General features: G+C 39.6%; 1 protein-coding gene across 11 annotated transcripts in view; it reads left to right on the top strand.

Moving 5' to 3' along the window:
• The window catches only part of LOC121952124 (RNA-binding protein Musashi homolog 2), a 338550-nt gene that overhangs the window by 166872 nt on the left and 148660 nt on the right, over positions 1 to 23018 (top strand). For all 11 annotated transcript variants that reach the window (XM_088088718.1, XM_088088717.1, XM_088088720.1 and 8 more), the window contains one exon: positions 17755 to 17803. In XM_088088718.1, the coding sequence (XP_087944844.1) occupies positions 17755 to 17803 (49 nt within the window). The remainder of the gene's footprint in view (positions 1 to 17754; positions 17804 to 23018) is intronic.

Here is a 23018-nt window from a genome sequence, read left to right as displayed (position 1 = left end):
CGCACAAACACGAGCTTGTAATCAGTAACAGATAACCTAGTCTTCAGCTTGACTACGTTGTCATACAGCTAATGTGTTACTGATGTTACATTAACCTTGTTCCTGAATGCCAGCTCTGAGGAGTTGATGTGGATGTGAAACTTAGCTTGTTGAAATCAACTTCCCTCCTTGATACACCTCATTTTGCAATAGCATTGTAGGATTGGTTCCTCAGTTTTTTTTACAAAACAAACCCTGGAAGTTAGAATTTTTGTTTCTGAAACTGTCATTGGCTCACTGCAGCTCCAATGCAAAATGTCTCATATATAGCGCTCATGATATGCCATGTAGCATTATTAAAAAAAAAACATATGGACATGTTAAAGGGTAGAGTTGCAGATTGCAACCAGCTGAACCCTCCCCCATGTACCCAGCATGAAGGGGAACTAAGATGGCCAATGCAAAAGTGCAAAAGCCCCAAAAAATGCAAAAACATGAATTGCTTTATCTTTAGCCAGTGTGTGGTTTGTCTGTTCTGATCTATTGTAGAAACAGCACAGTGAGCTCAACCTAACCCTTGTATGTAGATATGAGCAGTTCAGTCCAAGGTAACAAAAGCACAACAAGTCTTATATTCAGGGGCTTATACACAAATGGAAACATAGTTATTAATATTGTATACCTCTTTTGCCAATGAATGCCCCTTAAGCCTACACACTGGAGCTTTTTCAAGGTTAAAGGCATGATTTTCACTGGAGTAGGTCTTTAATATGTAGTATTAAATCTGGCGATGCGTTTTTATCGTCAGTCCTTTCACCTATTGCTATGCAGACAATTAAATGAAGACTTTCAGATGGGTAGATGGATGGATGAGTGAGCCAGAGAACAAGCTGCAAACTTTCCAAGACAGTTTTTCTGTGAACCACTGAAGCATACCACTGACTCAGCCACAACGCTTAGTGTCTGCATGTAGATTTTGACAAGAGTTAAAAGTTGGAAGGCTTATAAATACATACTGAGTTTGCCATAAGCTGAGCAAGCAGGTCGCAACAATTAAACATCGGATTCAGCGTAGAAACAGTTCATTATAGATTTTAATGGGCTTTTCACCTCAACATGATTGGGAAATGTATCTAAGGGTTCTCGCAGAGGGTGTTTAAACATTTGTAGCACATTTAGGTGTCAGTCAGCAGAAATTGCCTCATGCTTTTACTGCTCAAGCAATGGAAACCAAGAAATCATCACCAAAAACTAGGAGACAGTAAAAGAGATGTAAGAATATTTCGATTAGAAATAAGCTATTAAATTGGATTAATGCCAACTGGATTAAAAATGGCATATGGGAATTATTAGAAAGGAATGACCTTATAGTATATTAAAAGGGCAGTGTGTCTAATAAAGATTGTGTACATAACCCTCTGAAGGCCATTCCAGTGTAATCCTTTTTGTCCTCTGCAACTTCCTCACGCGTTCGACTCATTTGCCCATTTAAACAAACCTCTTCCCAGACATCTTTCTCACCCTCAGAATCATGTTTTCACACAGTCTCCCCAGACATTTCATGGCATCCTCTGACCCTTTTCTGTCCTCCAGTCAATGCTGCTTGCAGCTATATTTACATTAGGAAGGAGGAGGGAAGAAGGAGCAAATGATGTAAAAGGAGTTTCATGTATGTGTGTGTGTGTGTGTACTAAAAGAGAAATCTGATTGGCTTACCGGGAGGAAGGACATCATTTTAAATAAGTCCTCAATGTTAAACTGTTTGCTCTAGGGCTTAGGGATTGCTCACCTCTCCAAATACTATTTTAGCTTGAAAGCACAATATTTCCCAGCCTGAGCTTTCACATGGGAGAATGAGGGAGGGCCCTGGTGCAGCAGTTTCATGGAGGTGGCTTGCAGGCATACTCCATTCTGACAGAATGAGGAGGCACTCTGCAAGAGTGTGGCGGAGAGGAAAGGGGCCCTATTAATAAAATGACTCCATAATGGGTAGTTCCCTGCAGCTTGGCAAAGGAAGACAGGCGGATTGATGGACGAGGCCAAGGCCTACTTCCTCAAGCATACTGAGCTCAACTGTGTGGACATGCCTCTGTGAGGCCAAACACAAGGCCAGACCCCACAACATACTGAAGTCCCATTCATATAGAAAGGAAGAACCTTATAAATGGTTTCCTGTTTTGTGTTAAAGGGTCAAAGTGGCAGTTTTAAAGTAGCAGTAGATCACATCTAAGCCTGTTCACAGCTCTGTGTTGAAATGACCATTACGCTGAAAGCTTCAGGCTTCTTTATTCCAAATTATACAATATGCTGTGCAACACAGATGGCTAATTTGGAGGATAAAACCAGACAGGATTTAGCTTAATTGTAATTTTACCTCCAGTGGCAGATTAAGGTGGTCATGGGTCTCTGGGCTATTCTTTGTGTGCCCACCCCCCCCTCTTTACTCATCATGCTTTACCAGGAAAAACAGCTTAGTGCCAAAAGCGTGCTAGGAATATAACTTTCAAGGAAGTAATAAAAGATGCTGGTGTTTCTGGTGGTTGAATTGTTGGTCCCTCTGTCTTGAGGCCCTGACACACCAAGCCAAGGATCAGCTGTCAGTTAATGTTGGGCCACTGGGGACAGCGCCTGTCCCCCAGTCTTTGCAGTGTGTCCAGCCCCATCGGCCCTTGTGGGCCCTTGTGGGCCCTTGTTCTTCTTCTTCAGACAATTCAGCATGTTAAATTGGTGGTGAAAATGGCAGAGCCCATTAGTGAATGAGTTCACTCTGATTGTCAGTTGATGATAAGAAAAATGGAAGTAAGGAAACCAAACAAACAGGAAAAACTTGTTGTATAGTAGTAAGATTGTGCTCTTTCGTAGAAATGTTTCCTAATGGTTTGCTGCTGATATGGAGAGTTATTTCCTCTTATGCAGGCACAGAACCAACCAGAAGCAACCTCTTTACCTATTGTTTGAATCCCAAATTGACCTCATGGAACTGACGTCTTGTGGCCAAAGGAGGTCAAAGTGTTTTTTTTCTCTGAAATTAATTAAATAATTAAAAATATTCTGGCTTATCAAGGGCCGTTGCACGTGTGGGGCCCCTAGGCTCACCTTTGCATTACTTCACGCCTGCTTACCTCAAAGTAAGAAAACAAGATAAACAAGTCTCCCTGGCTGATGGCACTGCATGTTTTTAATGCATTATTGACATTGCTTAATATTACAGCAGACATAAAATAGTGTAGAAATAAGGATTGTTTACAATAAAAGGCTGTATGAATAAGATTTCTTTGCTTCTTTGTTTTGAGGCTGGCTTTGGCATGGCTCGAGATGTGCGAATAAAAAATATTGCTTTGCCACAACAGTGTTACGGTCTGCCCCAACAATATAGCAGCCTCCTGAAGGCATCACTCCATCATCCTTTCATTACATTTCTTTGTAACAGTACATTGATTAGAGTGGCCGCAGCATGACTGCCTTTTTAATTGTGTATTTGCTGATCTGAAAGCTGCACAGAGCTCCATGGTAGAGATCTGTGCGAACCATTTCAACAATGCTCTGAGGCATTCGTTGACACACAAAGTTCATCGTTAGAATATACATCAGTTTGTATCACCATAGCGACCTCCTTGCATGCTGAGCAGGGGACCTCATAAATATGTAATCCTGACAGATTTGAGGAATTGTCTTCCTCAAGTGTTCCTCTCAAGCCATTTTGTTAATGTCAACATGAAGGAAAGTTACTGGAATAAGTGTTGACATTCAGCCCATGGTGTATATCATTAATAATTACATACACAAGAATTTCTGTCAGATGATGGCTGAAAAACACTTGAGTCACGTTTTTCTGTCGCTCTCATTTTTCGGTAATTAGGTATAAAATATAGATGAATTGTGGACGTGGATCCTCACGCTCATTCCCTCTGCGTTGCCATACATGGCTTCATTCATAGTGTAATCATATATAATGCACTATATGACAGTTTAGATTTTCAGTTATTTCTCGAATATGTGATCATCCATTTGTAATTAAAAGGTTGCCTTGCTGGAGCATCTTTTTGCCTCCTTGTTTCCTCTCTCTGTAACATCAGCTGTCCGAAAATATATAATAAAGATAAGTTACATTGTTTTTAAATCAGGATTAGGGCTGTACAATTAATCAAATATTAATCTTGATCACGAGTTTGGCTTCTCATAATTAAATGCGGGGGATCGACTGTGATATTGATGATTAAAATGCATGCTCCGCTCATAGAAAACTCTGCTGCATATCAGATGCTTCTTAAAGTAACAGCCATGGCAGCTGTCATGCACGCAGAGTGTGATAAACTTTGTTGAATGTTGGGGCTGCAGTCCTTACTCGAAGAGTAATATACAACAGAGAGCAGAAGGTCTGGAACAGAAGGCGAAGAGCTAGTCCTTCTATCTATGTGGATGATTATCCGTTGTTTGGCAGTATTTCAGATTTAGAGTGCATCAATCTTGTGTCTGCGATGCAAAGCATTACAACTAACTTGTTCAACCACCTGAACAAAACACTACAACCTGCAGTACAATAAATGCATGAAGACCAAGAAGAATAATGTTGCTGATAACCCTGATGAATACCCATCCTTGGAACTTTTACTTTTTAAAACCTCAGGGAGCTATTTTTATTTATTCATTTTTATTAATATTTTTACTTGACTTTATTGAAAAATTGTTGCTGGGAACTTTCTGTATATGTTGTTGAAATTTTTTTAGCTTTAGTTTTCAGGTTTTGTTAAACATTAGCAAGCATTTAAATTGTGTTTTGTGTTGGAGTTTGTTACATTCCAATCCCTAAGAACTGACAGAATTTTTTTATTTTTTTTTGTAAATGCATATCAGTTCCATTAACTACTAATAATCAACATCAGTATCAGCCCTTAAAACCCAATATCAGTTGACTCCTAGTTTTTTGGTTGTCCGTACGTCTGTGTGTTTATCTGTCCATCCGCCCATGCCATTTTTGTGAAAGGAACATCTTAGGAACACCTTGAGGGTTTTTTTTTTTTTTTTTTTTTCAAATTTGGCACAAATGTGCACTTGGACTCAACGACGAACTGGTAAGATTTTGGTGGCCAAAAGTAAAGGTCATTTTGACCTTGTCTGTCTCATTCTTTTGAACATGTTATCTCAAGAAAATCTTGAAGGAATTTCTTCAAATTTGAACATCCACTTGGATTTAGCAATAAACCAGTAACTGTGACCACACATTTGTCTCATTATTGTCATGCCATATCTCAAGAAAGCCATGAAGGAATTTTTTTCAAATTTGGCACAAACATCTACTTGTTATACAAAGCAAATGTAATACTAGGCAAAAATTTGTCAGCAAAAGTTAAAAGTGCAAGCAGGGCTCTATTGATTTCATTGCTATTATACTAATGATAAATAATTGTGATCTGTATATCAATCAGGATAACTGTGATTATCTTTTTGGCCAAAATCATGTATGCAAACTGTCATTAGTAAAAGAATGTTAGATGCAAACTGGGTGAAGAATCCAGTTTAGCCAGAAGAACCTATAAAACATATTTACTCTAAGAAAAATGGGGTCGACGGAGCAGACTGCAGATAAGCGCCTTTTCAACCTACATCACTGTGATTTTTCTATCTGTGTGTTGTGCTCGATGTGTATGTGTGTGTTCAGTTTGCACTCTAGCCGTGCATTTTTATCACTTCTGCCAAGGGTTGCCACTCATCCATTATTCCTTTTGGGAAAGAGAGAGGTTGTGTTCTAGATTACACATAGCTGGCTTGGCCTCTGCTGAGGACCTGAAAAAAAAATAAAAAATTGCTTGTCCATCTAGGCTTGCGCTTAAGAACAGTGTCCCTTTTGCCCCCTTGTGTAATTGCAAGAGCTTATGGGGAGCTCAAATTTTGCCCTCTGCTCCTCGTTAAACCACCACTTGTAAAAGCGCTCAAGCGTGGATGCAGCACATTGCAGCTCAACGTTCCCAGACAATGATATAGATTTCCTCTACAAAAGAACAATTGAAAGGGTTGTCACAAATTTGTCCATTGTCACTGGGTCGCTATCATTTCTCTGTTAATTGCCATCATTGTAATAGAATATTAGATGCTCTACACTGCAAAGGGAGCGTTGATGAAGGGGCAGTGCCAGCTGAGTTTTCTCCTTGACCGTGACCCATATCTCTCCTAATGGTAATGATGAAAATAATAATGTGATACTTCATTGATCCCTGTAGGGATTTTTTTACCCCCTCCACGGTGAAGCCGTGTGGTGCAGGTTCAGCTACAGACCACTGCCCTTAAGAAAGCAGGGATTCAGTGTCTTGCTCAGAGACACTTAAGGAAAATGGATGCTTGCCAACAAGGGGGTTTAAAACTGGGTTCTCCAGTCAAACAGTGGTCTCTGTACTCAATATGTGATTTTATTGAGTATATCGGGACAGAAGCGCTTCAAAGTGGTTCTGTATGCATTACGACTCCTGAGGTTTGGGCAGTGCCAGTAGGAAATCTTAGTTATTAGATGTCCCCACCAATAGCGTACTGTTTTTTTAAAATTATTATTTATAGCCTTAGAGCCCTTTTTAAATGTTTGTAATAACTCCATCTGAGGTTGGATTCCCCCAAGTAATTTGTAAACATGTTTGCAATTTTTGAAATAAAGATGTCTCATAGAGAGTCCTCCTACTGCACATTTTCTGTACATTGGTTCATTTACATATTTGGCACCAGCTGCTGGCAAAATTCCAGACATTTTACATCTGTCTGGTTATTGCATATATACATCATATTGAAGCCATGTTTTCAAAGGGGGGAGTTTAATGCATTGTTTCTCAACCTTTTTCATGTCAAGGACACATAAAGTGATGCACATTAGATCACGGACCCTGATATGATAAGATTTGGCTTCAGTGACCTCCATCTGAAAGGATTGTGGCTGTTAGATACAATTAAGCCCGTCATTCTATAGTCATCACCTACAGTTGAGGAGATAACCGTGGCAGAATTGAAAACTATGATCAGAATCGTCACCTTTATAACTCTTAATTCACATTGGGCTCACTTCTACAGTGAATTAAATGTGGAAAATAAAATAATCCCCATTTTTCTTGAGACCTCCTGGAACTCCTTTAAAGACCTTTGGTTGAGAATCACTGGTCTAATGGGTCTATTGACTGGACAGTGTAATGAACAAAATGTTAATCAGCATGAACAATTCTGCTTCTTGATTTTTACTTTAATCGTCCAACCATGACAAGTGGGATTCTGTCTGTGCACTGCGGTGGAAGTTCTTGGTATTGGTATGCAATACAAAATCTTTAGCAAAACTTACAGTCAATTATGATACTGCACTTCTTCTACTTCTTGTGCCAGCATGCTAGACATGCTACTACAAGTTTTGTAAATCAATTATTGACTGCATCAGTCAATTCACATCAATAAAATTCGGAGGGGAAAAAGTAAAAATGAACACAAAGTGCATGTTTTTCCATAACAGAGCAGCTTAATAAACCATTGTTATGGCTAAAATGTAGTACGTCAGGAATTTAACAGTAAATTTAAGGTCCAGGGTGTAGAATTTAGGTGCATCTATTACAAGAAATTGTTTGTTATATACTTAACTTTGTTTTTATTAGTTTACAATCACCTGAAAATAAGAATAAGTGTGTTTTCCTGATTTTAGAATGAGTAGTTCATATGTATATGGGGAGCAGGTCCTCTTCCATGAAGTTCAACATCTTGTTTCTACAGCAGCCCAAAAGGGTCAAACCAAACACTGGTTCTGAGTAGGACCAGTTCATTTTTGCCTCAGCCAGTGCATATCCCCTACACACTTGGCACAAGGGAGAAGTTTTAGTTTTGCAACCTAACTGCTAATGCCACTAAAAATTATAATTAATTAAAAATGTAATAACAAATGCCTCACGTAATATTGCTATGCTCTTACTCCTTTTTGTCACTATTCAACAAATGGTACCAACTATGGATGCAATGTACACATCATGTGCTTTGTCTTCTGTGTTGTCAGTTGATGTATTTGTGATCTTTTGAATAATTATTTTAGATTCATTAATTAATGATAATGGCATTTTGTTGCCATACCAAACACACGAGTATTACACAGTACAAGTAGTGTGCCATTGCCAGTAGTTGTATTTTTGGTACCTCAGTCATGTCATATATTTAGAATTAAAAATGCAAGCCATTTTTTGTACTTCAGGCATTTATAACAGGATTCAAGTCAAATCGGCATCATGTTGACAAAAGTCATTTTTGATTTTCAAAATGATGTGCTCTTTTGAGCATCACCTTTTGCACCCAAACAGCACAGACTGTGCCTTTGTGTTTGCAGTGTGAGCACAAATCCCAGTGATCCTTGACACCAAAAACTGACACCAAAACTGCCTGATAACTACACACCCACACAGAGCGATTTTTTCCTCTTGGTAAAAAGTGAAGTTCACAGCAAGTGTATTGAATGAAAGCTAGAAAGAAACTTCTGCGCACCCAACACAACTAGCACAAAGCCCCAGTGGGTGCCAGCATGAGAACAGAGCCCAGAGTCCTGACGAATGGATGGGCACAAGCAGTCCCAGGTCACTCTATTGGTGGCTCAAGTCTTCGTTCCTTTTGCATCAGATATGATCTATATCAGTGTCACCCCCAAATTGCAGGAAAGCTCCTGTGCTAGCCTTCAGCTGTGAGCTGAATGTAAATGTGCATTTGACACCTTTCTAAATCGCTGTCATAATTCATTTCCAGAGCTCTTAAATCTCTCGCTGTCACCTGGCACCTCCGCTGTTTTCCTGTCCAAAAACAGAGCACATTAGCCTTTATTGATGCCTTTGTCCTTTGATACATAATTCATCACTCAGCAAGCCTTTTTTTTGGAATTATCATGTATTTTTCCGAGGTTGTTCAAACATATGGATTGATACCGACAAAGAGGTTGCACCCGGTATGGAGTTAGGTCTCATGCTATATGACAGGAACAAGAAAAGTCTTTTTTTCCAAGGGTGTTAGACCAGGGTGATATAGAGCTTCACTGTCACCTTGTTCCCACGTTGGCTGACCATTGGCAGTGTTTTTACTTGAACCTAGCAGCATTACCTGTACAGCTTACGTTCTGTTGTGATCAAATAAATCGGGTACAATATGGCTTGCAGCACAAGCACATAGTAGGTGTTGTGTATGTGCAGAGGTTTCTGTAGAGTCACTGGGTTTATTTGGAGGCATTTGACATATTCCGCTAAGCTGCATTACTTTCAGATGTGTCATATTGTACACCGCAAACAACCATATATTTACCTAATGAGTCACTCATCGGGATGTGTCATTGCGCCCATTGTACAAATGCCATAATCAAGCTAATTGTTACATTTCCAAAATGTTTAATGTTTTCTTGAAATGTAGCTCAATAGCTCAAGTCTGTCTCCTTCAATGGTCACAATGTAGGAAACTCATGGATCTGACACTCCATTTCACAAACAATCATGGCAGACAAAGAGGGCAACTAGGTCTGAAACTAAAGTCCAAAGTAGGGCTGCACGATGAATCAAAATTTAATCTTGATCATGATTTTGGCTCCCACAATTAAATGAACATGAATGACTGCGAAATTGACAATTTAAAATGTGTGCTCAGAATATAGAAAACTGCATATCAAAGAAAGCACCCCCTGAAGCTTACAGCCAGCTTCCTCTTTTGGAGAGCTGTCGTGCCACTGCGCGCACCCTGCAAGCGTAGAGCAGAAAGCAAAGAGCTAATATGGTCCCTCGAAAAGAACCATCATATCTTGTTTGGAAACATTTGGGATTCATGGTTAAGTGATGTTAAGCAAGAACAAATCATAGGAAAAGAGTTGAGGAAAAGAGTGCATAAAACATATCTGCACAGTAAAGTAACACAACAATTTTTTTCAACCTCCTGAAAAAAGCACCAAAATGTGTCCAAAAAGTGATGTGATGATGATGTAAATGTCACCCGACTGAATCCCTGTTGTTTCCAATAAACACTGTTTTCATTTGGTTACATTCCTGTTGGTACGACGCTGAGTTTTAGAGCTAGAGTGATGATACGGTACCATATAAAACTAGAAGACATGGGGATCCCAGCGTTACCAATTATGTCAACCTTACAGCATCTCAGTAAAGTTGAATAACACTTCAAAATTAGGATACATTTTGGCAATAGAAAAACAGCATGGCCAGTTCACAGGGGTCCTTTGACCTGTGACCTTAAGATATCTGAAATGACTTCTGTGGGTACCCATGAGTCTCCCCTTTACAGACTTTTTAGCCCACTTTATGCTAGTCTGATTTTTTTTTTTCTTATTAAGAATTAATAATAATCTTATTAAGACAATCTGGTAAGAATTGTCTTACCTTGTCAATATGGACTTTATAACTGTTTGGTAATGCAAAATAATGAAAACATGATTAAAACATGCAATTAATCGCGATTAACTATTGAAATGCTACGATTTATCACAAACAAAAAAGTTGATGTTTGACGGCCCTAATTTTTATTTGTAATTTGCTTTTAGATCTTCCAAATCTTATCTAGATGTAAAGATATGTACAGCAGGAATGTACCACAACGTGGAAATGAGAGCAGTGCTCTGTTTATTAAAAAGTGAAAGTGCAATCAATATTGTGATAAATAATCATGATCTCAGAATTGATCAAAATAACTGTGATTATTAGTTTAGCCATAATCGTATAGCTGTAGTCCAAAATAAGTAAGACAAACTCAGGGTTTGCGAACCTAAATGCAGTCTAGGAAACCACCCAAAGAGAACACTACTTATCTATCAATGACCTGTTAAAGCAACAAGTGTTAAGCATTAGCACTGACTTTGACATTGACAGAACTAAAGGGCATGACTTACCTAAAGAGAATAAGTCATCACTTTCTCTTGCATAAGATTTATTGGCGTGGCTTGATGCCTTTACAGACGAGTTGAAATTCCAAGAAATTATTAAAAAACAAAAAAAAAAAAACTTAAAGAAATAGTACATCTTAAACTTACTCATTCACCTCATTACACTCAAAAACTATAACTCTCTCACCAACCCACCCACTCCCACAGCATTTACCTCCTGCCAGTAGTAAAAAAAAAGTTCAAATTGGTACTGCCACTACCACTTCCACTGCCACTGTCACCATTACTATTGCTGCTACTACTGACTCGTACAGCACTCTAGACAGCAATGATCCGGCTGGTATTATCACATTTCTTAAGCATGGACATTTTTGTATTTTGTTTCTTTTAAAGAATGTGTCCAGTATGTGTCTTTTTCTCACCTTGACATACAGTCTTTACAGAATGGATCAAAACAAAAAGGGACACTAGTATTGAATCAGCACCTTCTGAAACGGGAATAAAAGTAAAATTGTGGGTTAGCCAACAATTCACTTACCTAATACACTCCTGTAGGGCCTTTTTTAAGGAGGTTATTTGGTTCAGATGTGTTAGCGGGTTTAGTTAAAGAGCTGCCCTGGCATTCTCACCCCCCCCCCCCAGACTGTCTTCCAGCAGTCTTCTCTTTTTTAAGTGGTCATGGACTGTTCCAGTGCATATAACCACACTGAAATAGACTTTTGCTCTTTTCTTCATTGTCACAAAAGGCCAGGCACTTCGCTGGAGTTCCCATTCCCCTTTTACATAGTGATAAGACAGCCATTATCCTTTGAACCTTTCTTTTCACCGAGCCAGGAGAAAAGGAAGAGTGAAAGAGAAGGAGGAGGAGGACAGAGAAAGATTTCTTCCCTGAGGTGAGCCCGGCCTCACCTCTGTGTGGCGGGCTTTTTTGTGAGCAGTGAAGAGGTCCTTAACCTTCTATCAGATGGAGGCACACAGTTGTGTTCTGCTTGAATAACTACATTGAAAAGCCCTGAAGCACGGGAGATGGTTCTATAGACTCTGCAAGTGGCAGAGAGAGAGAGAGAGAGAGAGACTGAGAGTGAGGGAGAGAGGGGGAGACTGTATTGTATGACCTGCTGGAGTGTGACTCTCACATGATGTGCACATTCTTTGTTAAAGTGCCCATCAGTGCTTCACTGTGAATCTGTGTTCTTTGTTGTATGGGTCTCGCTGACAGGATGGTCCTCCTCTAATAATGTCACAACAACACAGTTCACACATTTATATAATACACTTCCTTTAATAGACCTCACTTTATTTTACAAAGTAACAGTCTTTCTGCTCTCAGGCAGTAAATGGCTTTACACTAGCAATACCATCAATATCAGAGCGCAGATATTTGAATGTCATGTTGCATGAACGGCTGGCGGTTGATGGCTGGTGATACTGTGGGATGTTTATCTATTTTTATTATTCAAGTCAGTCAGATTTCATGCACTCACTTGTTTATCTTGATAGCAACAAGGGTTGGGTCGGGGTAAGAAATTTCAAATCGGTTTGATATTAAGCAAAACAGATGAGCGGTGCACCAAATTTTACCACTAGGTGTCACACTTGTCTCAGCAGCTGCTCCTAAGCTGAACATGATAACACAATGCTTAAAAGTAAACAAGCGCCAAACTATAGCACCAAATCACTTAACATTAGTGTCATCCAGCCACACTGAATCTGTTAGTATGCACGTCGTATGTCATGTAAACAAAACCAGGTACCTGGTACCAGGTACCTATCAGCTGTGCACTCAAGATCTGACTGGAGACAGAAGCATGTAAAAGATGGTTTAGTAGCCTACTTGCTGACTTCCAGCATTTGCACTTTAAACAAAAAACACACTTTTTATTTTGTGAGAAATTGACATTGCCAACAGCAAGACGGTTGTTATTAGTAATAGTCATTTCCTTTAATAACAGCTCGGACAAACTTTTGGTTTCACCTTCAGCTGCGGTCACGCAGACGCAAGTGCTACTCCTAGTGGAACTGGCACCAGTGGCACCTATCTCCCTTCAAGCCACCTTATTTTGGTTTTAATAGTGAAATATGGATGTACTTGTATATATAATTCCTCCTTTCAAATACATGCATTCTCGTCCATTGCAAATCTTTCAGGCGAGCGACAGGAATAAATAGACCCAGGGTGTCTGACAAAAGTTCAGCTGAAAATGGCATACTGCAGTGCTCATGGCCAGTTAGGACATTTCTTTTGTCAGCTTCTGATCCAAAATGTTGCCACATTTTAAGTGTTTTTGAGAGACCTCACCTCGTCACCTCAAAAAGCTTGTGAAAGTTCTAGTAAACAAACACAAAGTAGATCATACTTCCCACTCCAACCTCTACTGAAAATGTGGTCTGATGTTGCCAGTGCTTGACTAAGAGCCTGTCAGACATTAGTGGCTCCCATTTGCCATTTATAAACAAACAAAATATGTAAATCATGTCGTATTGCTTCTTGCTAATGAAAAACAAGTTGGATTTGGTGCTGTGACGCTGTTGTCATAAGTTACTGATCGGGTACTTTTGAATTTGCCAGCATGTGTTATAATGACGAATGCCAGTCAAGCTTATTTGCATAACATCAAACCGGTTTAAGCTCGTTTACCTGAGAGACCAGCTAAAGCAACAACAACAAATGAAGTAATTATATTTACTTACCTGACAAAACAAACTGTATATTACAGTAGTACTGTAATGTCGTATCAATTATTTTACATTTTATGATTTCCAATCTCACCAACAAATCACAGAGAAGACCTCACAAAATTGTGAGCAATCAATCTCTGTCATACCATAACAGTTGCGTTTCAAGAAGGCCTCCATTTGTTCGAGTGTTTAAGAAAACAGGATATTCTCGGCTGGCCATTTTGTCTACTGATGCGTGCCGTCACGACTCTTTTGGCTGTTTCAGTATTACTGATATTAGATGACAGAAGTCAAATGGTATAAATTTCTGTCTCCCATGTAAATGATCACAGGCTGTCAGCCACACTTGTCAAATTAAACATTTACCATAGTTGGTAAACATGCCAGTCCATCTTCTGCTCTGCAGCGGGGCTTTCACACTGTCAGACGCGGAGACATTTATAAACTGTTTCTGGTGCTGGGAGCACAACTCCAGCAAAAAAACAAACAAAAAAATTTTTTAAAAAGTTTTCTCACATTTGTTTTCTCACAGTGTAATTATTTGGAAAGGTATTTAATGTAACAATGGTACAACTGTACTGCAATAAAATACAATCCAGAAGTTACTCTTCAAACTCCAATGAAATCACGACCCACTGCTCTACAAATTCCAGTTATCCCACTTCCTCTCACTTTAATGCAATTTTCATTAGATTGCCCGGCATGAGACAAGAGGTTAGGTTATGTGACATTATAAATTGTCTGTTTATAAAACTGTTGCTGCAGGTGATATTGCTTGGCAGCTGTTTTGTTTGTGCTCTGCTTTTATATGCTTTCCCACCATGCAGTCATCAGGTAGCACATTTGTCAGAGACACGGCAAACTTCATTGTTTTTGCCTCTTGTTTTGTGTCTGTGTGTTGTGTCAGCAGAGCAGTTTGGGTAAATTAATGACTTTGTTAGTGGTTGTACAGAAGCTACACTATCACCATTGTAGCACCAGGGAATTTATACTGACCATTAATAGTTAATTTGTGTTTGGCCTTCAGATTTTACTGTTAAACTTCACATAGACCACCTGCCTTACTTTTTTATTCTGGTATGGGCTTTAGTGAGTGTTGCTTGAGTTTAATTGTTAATATACGGTGTGTTTGGTACAATTTCTTCCAACTGTCCTGCTGCAAACATTTTTGTTGCAACTGAGCTTTGGCTCTGATTCCCCACTCACTTCAGGTGCTGAGTTCTGTCTACTTTTGCAAAGAGTAACAAGACTGTCCACAGCGAGCGACTGAAATGCATTAACCTCTTCCACTCCCCCCTCCCTACCATAGACCCATTTGCATCTTTTTTTTCGAGAAGGGAACAGGGGATCTTCAGGGGGAGATAGTAAGTCAACTGCTATATGCTATATTGAAATGGTATACATCATCCGAAAGGTGTGAACCTGAAGCTTGATTTCAGCTTCAGCACTATCTGTCAAGTTTTTTTTTGTCATAAATATGAAAAAAAACCATCATGTTTTGGTTCATTCAAACATTTTGAGTTTAGAGTGTGTAGGGGCTTAGAGCATTATGATGGAAGTATATGGTGCCCATCCTCATGCTGTGATTAAGTCAAGACAAGACAAGTCAAGTCAAGTCAAGTCAATTTTATTTATAGAGCCCATTATCACAAAACATGGTTTGCCTCAGAGGGCTTCACAGCGTACAACATCCCTCTGCCCTTAGACCCCCACATTGCCTAAGGAAAAACTCCTGAAAAAGAACCCCTGAAACGGGGGGGGGGATGGAAGAAACCTCAGGAAGAACGGCAGAGGATGATGAGGGATCCCTCTTCTAGGACGGACAGATGTGCAATAGATGTCGTAAATAACAATTGAATTGCAAGGTCTGATAAGTTTGCAGAACGTTTTGGGTCGACAACATTTTTTACACAGATTTGGTGCAAAATCTAAGCATTTTGATCACTCGAGATTCAATAAAAAGTTATTTAAAAAAATACCAAAAATATTGAATAAAGCCATTGAGACTTTTAGGAACAACATATAAAAATACATGCTGTGATTTTGGTCTCGTACATTTGCAGCAAAATTTTGGGTTGGTACCAATTGTTACACAGATTTGGTTCTAAATCTAAGCATTTTGATCAGTTGAGAATTATACAAAAAAATCAAAAATCCTTCCATAATATCACATAAAGACATCAAGACCTTGGGGAACACCATATAAAAGCCAATGCTGTGATTTTAGTCTCGTGTGTTTTCAGCGAGTTTTCAGTTGATACCATTTGTTACACAGATTTGGTGCTCAATCTAAGCAATTTAACCACTTGAGAATTAATTAAAAAAAAAAATAGAAATCCCTCCAAAATATCACATAAAGACACCAAGACTTTGAAGGACAACATAGAAAAATCCATGCTGTGATTTTTATCGAAAACTTTTGACATTTATATATTTCTGTAAGAATGACATTTTTCTGTTTCTGAATGGGGAGCACTTTTGAGCCAGTAACTATTGGTTACACTATAGGTTAATTTACATCCGACAGCCATACATTCTCTGAATGCCCAAGATCTCTAGTTTGTGGCTGTAAAGTTCTGTGAGGTTGTAATTTTCCTAGAGGTCACAAAAGGTCACTTTATACAGTTTCAAAAAATAGTCCCACTGCAAAGAAATGGATACTATCCAAGATAACAGCATCACACATGAACGGAATTTGGTTCATTGAGCCCTCAAGAGTCTCAGCTTCACAGTCATACCCAGTTTATGCAACTGCAGACTGTTTAGAGACTCTACTATGCAGAAATATTTAGCTACACCATTTTTAGTATAGGCAAAAAGAATAACTGCATGATTTTTGCCCAAAACTGCATGGAACTAGAATGCGTGGTTGATGTAATTGATACCAATGGAAGCCTTAGGCCTTTCTATTTCATATGATACTCACTCTAGCTTTGAACAATGCTGCAATAATGACAATAATGTCGGCTGAGGACACCGGTGTCCTAGGGGATTGGAAGAAGTTAAATCTAAGTATATTTTGTATGTAATTACTTAAAAATCCACATGATTGCTGCTGGCTGTATTTGGCAATTTGGAAATATTTTGGGGAGGTGCAAATAAAGTGCCTGGGAGCCGCATGTGGCCCGTGAGCCGTGCAGTGAGTAACTGGGCCCCTACAAGCTGTGCCAACGTCTTGTGTGCCAAATGTGTGGCAAGAGGGTGGCATGAACAGTGTGCCAGCGCTAGTCTGCCTGGCTGCCAGGCACTTCTCTTTATCCAATCAGACAGTTCGGCTTGAGTGAGACCCCTATTCTTGTCTCTTTCCATCTCCTCCCGAAGCTTTGACACCCTCCCGTGAAAAAAACAAAAAACAAAAAACAGAAGCATGTTTGTGTGCACATTCCCCCCTCCCTGCACAGCATCAAGCCTCCTCGGTACACCGTTACACTTTACCTAGAGACCATAACCATAGAGTGAATGGTGCAGAGTGTTCCCTCTTTGTTTCTGTCTGCTGCTGTCTTTCCCTGTTTTTTCAGGGTTTTTTTTTGGTTTTCTTCTCCTCTCCCAAGACAAAATCACAGGCTAAATGAGCATGCCTCACTCTGTTTTTTTAAGCATTTCTTCAGAGTTATCGAAAGCAGAGTGTGTCTAGAGATCCGTTTTTCAGGGATGTGTGAAGCTAAAAAAAAAGAAAAAAAGCTGTCTGTCTGTGTGTGGCTTTATTGGACATGATGAGGGATGATATTATGGTAGATGCTGCTGCCGCTGCGGCTGTGAGATGAGGGAAGGATCCCATTTGTCTCACGCTCGCTTAGTGTAATGTGTCTATCTGTCACTCTCCCCAAGACCGGACATTGGTGTTCATCAAAATAAACATATTGTCCACACAGTTTTCCTTTTTTTTAACTCCCGGACTTGATGTTATTGCTAATTTATCTCCCATCGCCTCTTTTCCCCTTACATCTTATCTAATCCAGACAACGAGTGAAAACCGCTGCTAAAATTCCTATATCATCAAAATTACGTGCCGCAGACAGAAAGGGAACTTGACAATAATCCTGTGACCGCAGAGTGATTATGTAGGAGAGAATGTAGGAGAGGAGTGCTTAGAAAGAAATAAAGTATCGAGGATATATATTCTAAGAATAATTACAGTAAGAAGAATGAGATTTGATTCAACGGGAGAAGGTGACGTGAGGTACTTGCTGAAAAGATTAAGCTAATGTCAGTGCTTTTCTTGTGTCTTCTAGGTTGACGATGCCATGCTTATGTTTGATAAGACTACTAACAGACATAGAGGTAAGTGCACGACTCTTTCTCCATTTTTATTATGTATTTTTTTGCTCCGTCTTTCAGAAAGGTGAGAAAATAGTCATTTTATGTCCTTTCCCCATGAGATAACACAGAACAGTTCCAATCTTACATGTTATTAGGTGTACCATCTGCTCAACAATGGGAGCGTGTCAAAGTAATCAATAAGCTGGTACGGTGTTTAGAATGTTTGAGCGGGTGTGTGTGGCTGCGATGATGCTGGTGTGAGTGTTTCAGAGAGGTGCTTAAAGGGTGTAAAGATTGCGAGATGGTGGGTGCTGTGCAGTCAGATAACAGCATCAGATAAGGCCCAGGAGAAGCACTGACTTTATCGCTATCTCTCATCGGCTCCTTATCGCAGATGAGGGGACGTTTCTCTCTCATGCAGAGGACTTTGCAAAGACAGGTTTCCTCCTCTGCGCCACAATGCGGTGGCGTGTGTTTTAGCCACGCCGCACAGGCCGGTGTGCACATATAGGCCTGTCACTTATCCGTAGCCTCGTGCGATGGCTGTTATTGGCTATGAATCCTCACTTAAAGGAACTTTTAGGAGACAGACTGTCCCTGGCTGTGTGTGTGTGTGTATATATATCGTGTGCGTGAGGAGTCGACAGCCACTGACAGGTATTTCCACGAGAGAAAGGAGCAGACACTTCTCTGTTTGTCACAGCAGTCAGCCTCACTTGTAGGCAGAGCTGGCATCGCTGCGTCTCACCGACTGTTTTGCCATATAGATGTAAACATTTGTTTGCAGTGCGAGTCATCCGCTCAACCTGTATAAATGTTTAAGTGCAGTTGGCTCTGATCGAAGGCTGTATTGTTTTTGCACAAACTCTCTTCCTACTGTATCTGTGTGTGTGTTTGTGTGTGTGTGTGTGTGTGTGTGCTCTGTGTGTGTGTGTGTGTGTGTGAGTGTGTGTGTGTGCTCTGTGTGCCGCGCAGACGAACTCTTTGAGTCTGGTAAACAGTTTCTAAGTGTGGAACATGTGAACTGTAGTGGAAGTGATCTATGGCTTTGAGGGGATTTTGATCTGTAGTGACAGAACCCAGTGTGAGGTCTGCTTTGAGACGAAGGCTTTTTTTCCCCTCTCTCTCTCTTTCTCTCTCTCGCTTATTTCTCCCTCTCCTGTCTGCTGCACCGCCAGCCCCTCTCTGCGAAAGGGGATGGGCGCCATGCTCGGGGAGTGTGTTAGGCATTTGCCTTTGGGCAGCAAAATGCCCTTCAAATGAAGACAATGATGGAGAAACAGCCTCCTTTGCAATTTTTCTGATGACAGCGGACGTATTTATATTGAGTGTGACACTGAGGCAGGAGGCAGGTGCGGGGCTTTCTGCTGTTTCTTGGAACTGGCGTTTTGATATTTTGTTCCAGTTTGAATTTGAAACAGTGGATGTTTGCTGCTTTTATCTTAAAAAACACAACAGGTCTTCCAGATGAATTGCATAGGATATTACAGAGCCATAAGAAAAACTGAATAATTGATCAGTGCCATTGGTGTGATTGTGTAATATTAATGGCTCAGCTGCCCCGTGACCACCAAGAAAAGGACATTGAATATGTTATCAGTGAAACCAGTGCCTGGGCCCATGTTACTGCTGCCTACAGATCCAGAATTGGGCATCTGGCAGCCTGCGGTCCAAATCAATTCCCCACCTGTGTTCATTTTTATCTTACAGATTGATTCATGAAAAAATAATTCTGGATTTGTCTGCTGCACTGCAATAGATAAGAATAACACATCCTTTATTTAACAATCCAAATGTTACACAATGCAATTCTTCTAAAAACCATGGTGCCTGTTCCATAATTGCAAGACCTTAAAATAACAGTTCACTTAGTGCCTCTAATGCTTTGCAGAGCACTGCAGGAAAGGGCATATTTCTAACAACTAATTCCATTTCCCCACTTTCTTCTTGGTAATATGGAATGCTGTCATGAATGTGACACAGTTTTACTTTACAAATGTGTCCAGCTCACATATGCTTTTGCATTGCAACCAGATTTTAAATCTGCTCTGATCAAAACCTCAACAGCCAGAATACATGCAACACAAATGCAGCACATCACAAAGGCAGAGTGGGTTTTTCTGTTGTTGTTGTTGGTGTTTTTTTTTGTTTTTTTTTTTACTTTTTATGCTTACTTTGTTTTTGCAGCGTGCACTGCCAGCTGCACTGTGAGTGTATTGAGTTTATAATGCCATTGCTTTTATATTTATAATATTTAGCTTAGAATTATGGACTATATTAACTGGTAATTAATTAATTAATTAACTAGATAATTTTAACTACATTATGCATTGATTTGATTTGTTTATTTTGATATTAAATGTTAAAAACACACAAGGTTGCTCTGCTGCGTCTTATTGCCTCCTGTACAATGAGGTATTAATCTGAATCATTTTAAACAGATTTTGCTCATTTTTTTACGCAGTTCTATGTAAGTTTTACCCGTTTGAGGGCTGCAGGGTCGTGCCCGGAGAAGAAAAAAATAGCAATGTACAAATAGAAAAAAGTGAAACAGTGTACCCACGAAGGCAGGGAAGGCTTTTGTGTTCCATGTCGCAGCTTCAGTTGATTAAAATGAACGCACTGCACTTTGGTTGACATGTCGCGCTGCACCCATGTCCCATGTATTTTGGCCATACAGCAGCCTAACAACAGTCATTCCAAGAAAAAAAAGGGGGAGCTGTAAGGCATTTTCACAACGGAGACAAAATGAAAATAAATAAATAAATAAAAATTGGGATTATTCGTATTTCTTTTTATTTTCTTCTTCTCCTTTTGCAAAAAAAAAGTCACTAGCTCTGATGAACAAACATAACACAAAAACATTTCCGATAAATGATTACTTTCTGGCATCGGTGAGTTTTGGCATCACGCAAACATTGTTACTTATTCCAGGTGAAAAAAAAAAACTAACAATGTGGTGGCATTTCCTATGGATGGAGCCATGTTCAATCATTTATGACTAAATTAAATAGAGTCCTTATTTATTTATCATATGTAGGCCGATTGTGATACATTTAAGGCTTATTGTCAGTTTATAGTGGTCATCCCATTATACTGGGGCTTCGTGCCTAGTAGATTTTTCAGGGAAATACAGTGAGCTCAAGTGCTTCCATTGCTGATATTAACAATAAAGAAAAAAAGAAATGACATAACACTATGGCTTGATTAGTTCCATAACATATTTTTCAAAATGGCTAGGCTACAAGTTATTTCCTACATGTATAATTTCCACAGCACAATATCAGCTAATGCACTTGGAAATGACAGGTTATAGCCTATGTTACCTTGACAGCAGAATATTTTTACCTTTCTTTTGTCGGCTGCTCACCATCAAAGCAAGTACAGCTGCTACTCTCGATAAATGGTAAATGGACTTGCACTTGTATGGAGTGTATAGCTCTTGTGACATTCACCCACACATTTAAACACTGATGGCCAAGGCTACCGTACTAGGTGCCACCTGCTACTCAGTTTAAAAATTCTTTCACACACATCCACGCAGCCACCCCACTGCCCTTGAGAGCGATTTTGGGGTTCAGCATGTTGTCCAAAGATACTCATGCGAACTGCCGATGTTCCAAATAATGGACGACCCACTTTAGTTTCTGTGCCACAATCACTCACACCCCACTTTCTCACATCTTTTACCTATAGGCTATTTGTTGTCATTAAGAGGACACACTGGTAGAGATTACTATGTTATTGTTAACATTGTTATTATCTCATAGTAATTAATAAGATATTGTTAATATCTTATTGCATTGTCTTATTTTTTAATATGGTTAATGTTGTTGTGTGACAGCATGAATAGAATTATAGAATTATGCAACACGTTCTCATCCTAACTCGTCACATATAGTGCCACTCTGTCAGTGACCTTCTGCATCTGCTTATGACGTTTTAGGTTTCCTTCTGCATCATTTATTTATGTCCAGGGATGTTGTTACTGTCAACAAATGCAGATGGTGAGATGATGTCATGGTGGGTTGATACAGCCCATTATCGCGAAGTCAACAAAAGTACATGGTGGGATGAAGGAACATGGTCCTTATGTTTACACAGCAGTAGATGGTAACCAATGGTACTGTCACGATGGTTGGAATTTAGGCAACAAAGTCACGAATGGTTAGGTTTAGGCTAAAGAGGCATATGGTAAGTTGTAGATAAACTCAAGCCCCATAAGCATACTCACGCTCCTAATTATTATTCTTGTTATTGACAGTGTTACCTGACAATGTCCTTCAGCGTTTCATGCGCACGTGACCGTTCGTTGCGAATTGCATGTCCACTCGCTCAGTGCCAACCCACGATTCACTGGCATATAAGAACAACGCCACCGGTTCTGTCTGAGTGTGATTTTATCTGATACCGTCCAGGCACGTTCTGGTTGGACCCGAAGGAGGCTTTTGGCATCACGCTCGTACACCGAATTCACGGACAGAGCGCACGTATTTGATGAGTTGGAGTGAGAACAGGCTGAGTTATGACACTGACATTAGAGAAAATCTCTTGATTGCATGAGCAAAAGTTTTTATTTTATTGACTGGCTTGTTTTTGTCTGCATTCGAAATTTGTAGAAACCAAAGTAGCTGCAAAAAGAACACTATGAGAAAAACAAAACGATACCGTAATTTGTGTTTGGTGTGAAAAGACCCTTTAGTGGTTGTTTTTTCCTGAGGCAAAATAAAAGAGAGGAATGTCCTTGAGGTCAGTCAGCATTTTTGTGTTTACTCAAGCTTGTGTGAGATTAAATAATTCTTTCCAAAGGTAAATCAGATACACTGTAGAGAAGAGACCACATACTTAGAGTGTATTATGGAGGAGTGTGAGAGGTAAAATTAAAAAAAGAAAGGAGTGTGTCTCTAAGGTAAAATTCACAGCAGTTAACTGTGATCTCTTGTTAGGCCTGCTGTGGTACACAATGACTTCACATCACCTCATTTGAATGTTATCTCAGAGCCTTTTTATTTTTCCCATTAAGCTTTTTTTTGTACATAGCAGCTATATTGTATATGACGATAATGCATTGTATTTTTGTTGGAAGAGTTTATTGTGTATGAGATGCATGATCGACACTTGATTGTAAATGTGTTTTCTTTGGGGCTGTGGTGAATTGGATAGAGGACAAACGTCACACTCCACTAGTAGCAGCATTGTCCTTCAGACGGTCCCTGCGAGGCTGGCGAAACGTCAG

This window comes from Plectropomus leopardus, chromosome 15 (assembly GCF_026936395.1).
Source record: "Plectropomus leopardus strain MGB_pleo_1.0 chromosome 15, ASM2693639v1, whole genome shotgun sequence".
Classification (NCBI taxonomy): domain Eukaryota; kingdom Metazoa; phylum Chordata; class Actinopteri; order Perciformes; family Serranidae; genus Plectropomus; species Plectropomus leopardus.
Note: the sequence above shows the minus strand (reverse complement) of the source record. Positions and strands in the feature narration are given on the sequence as shown.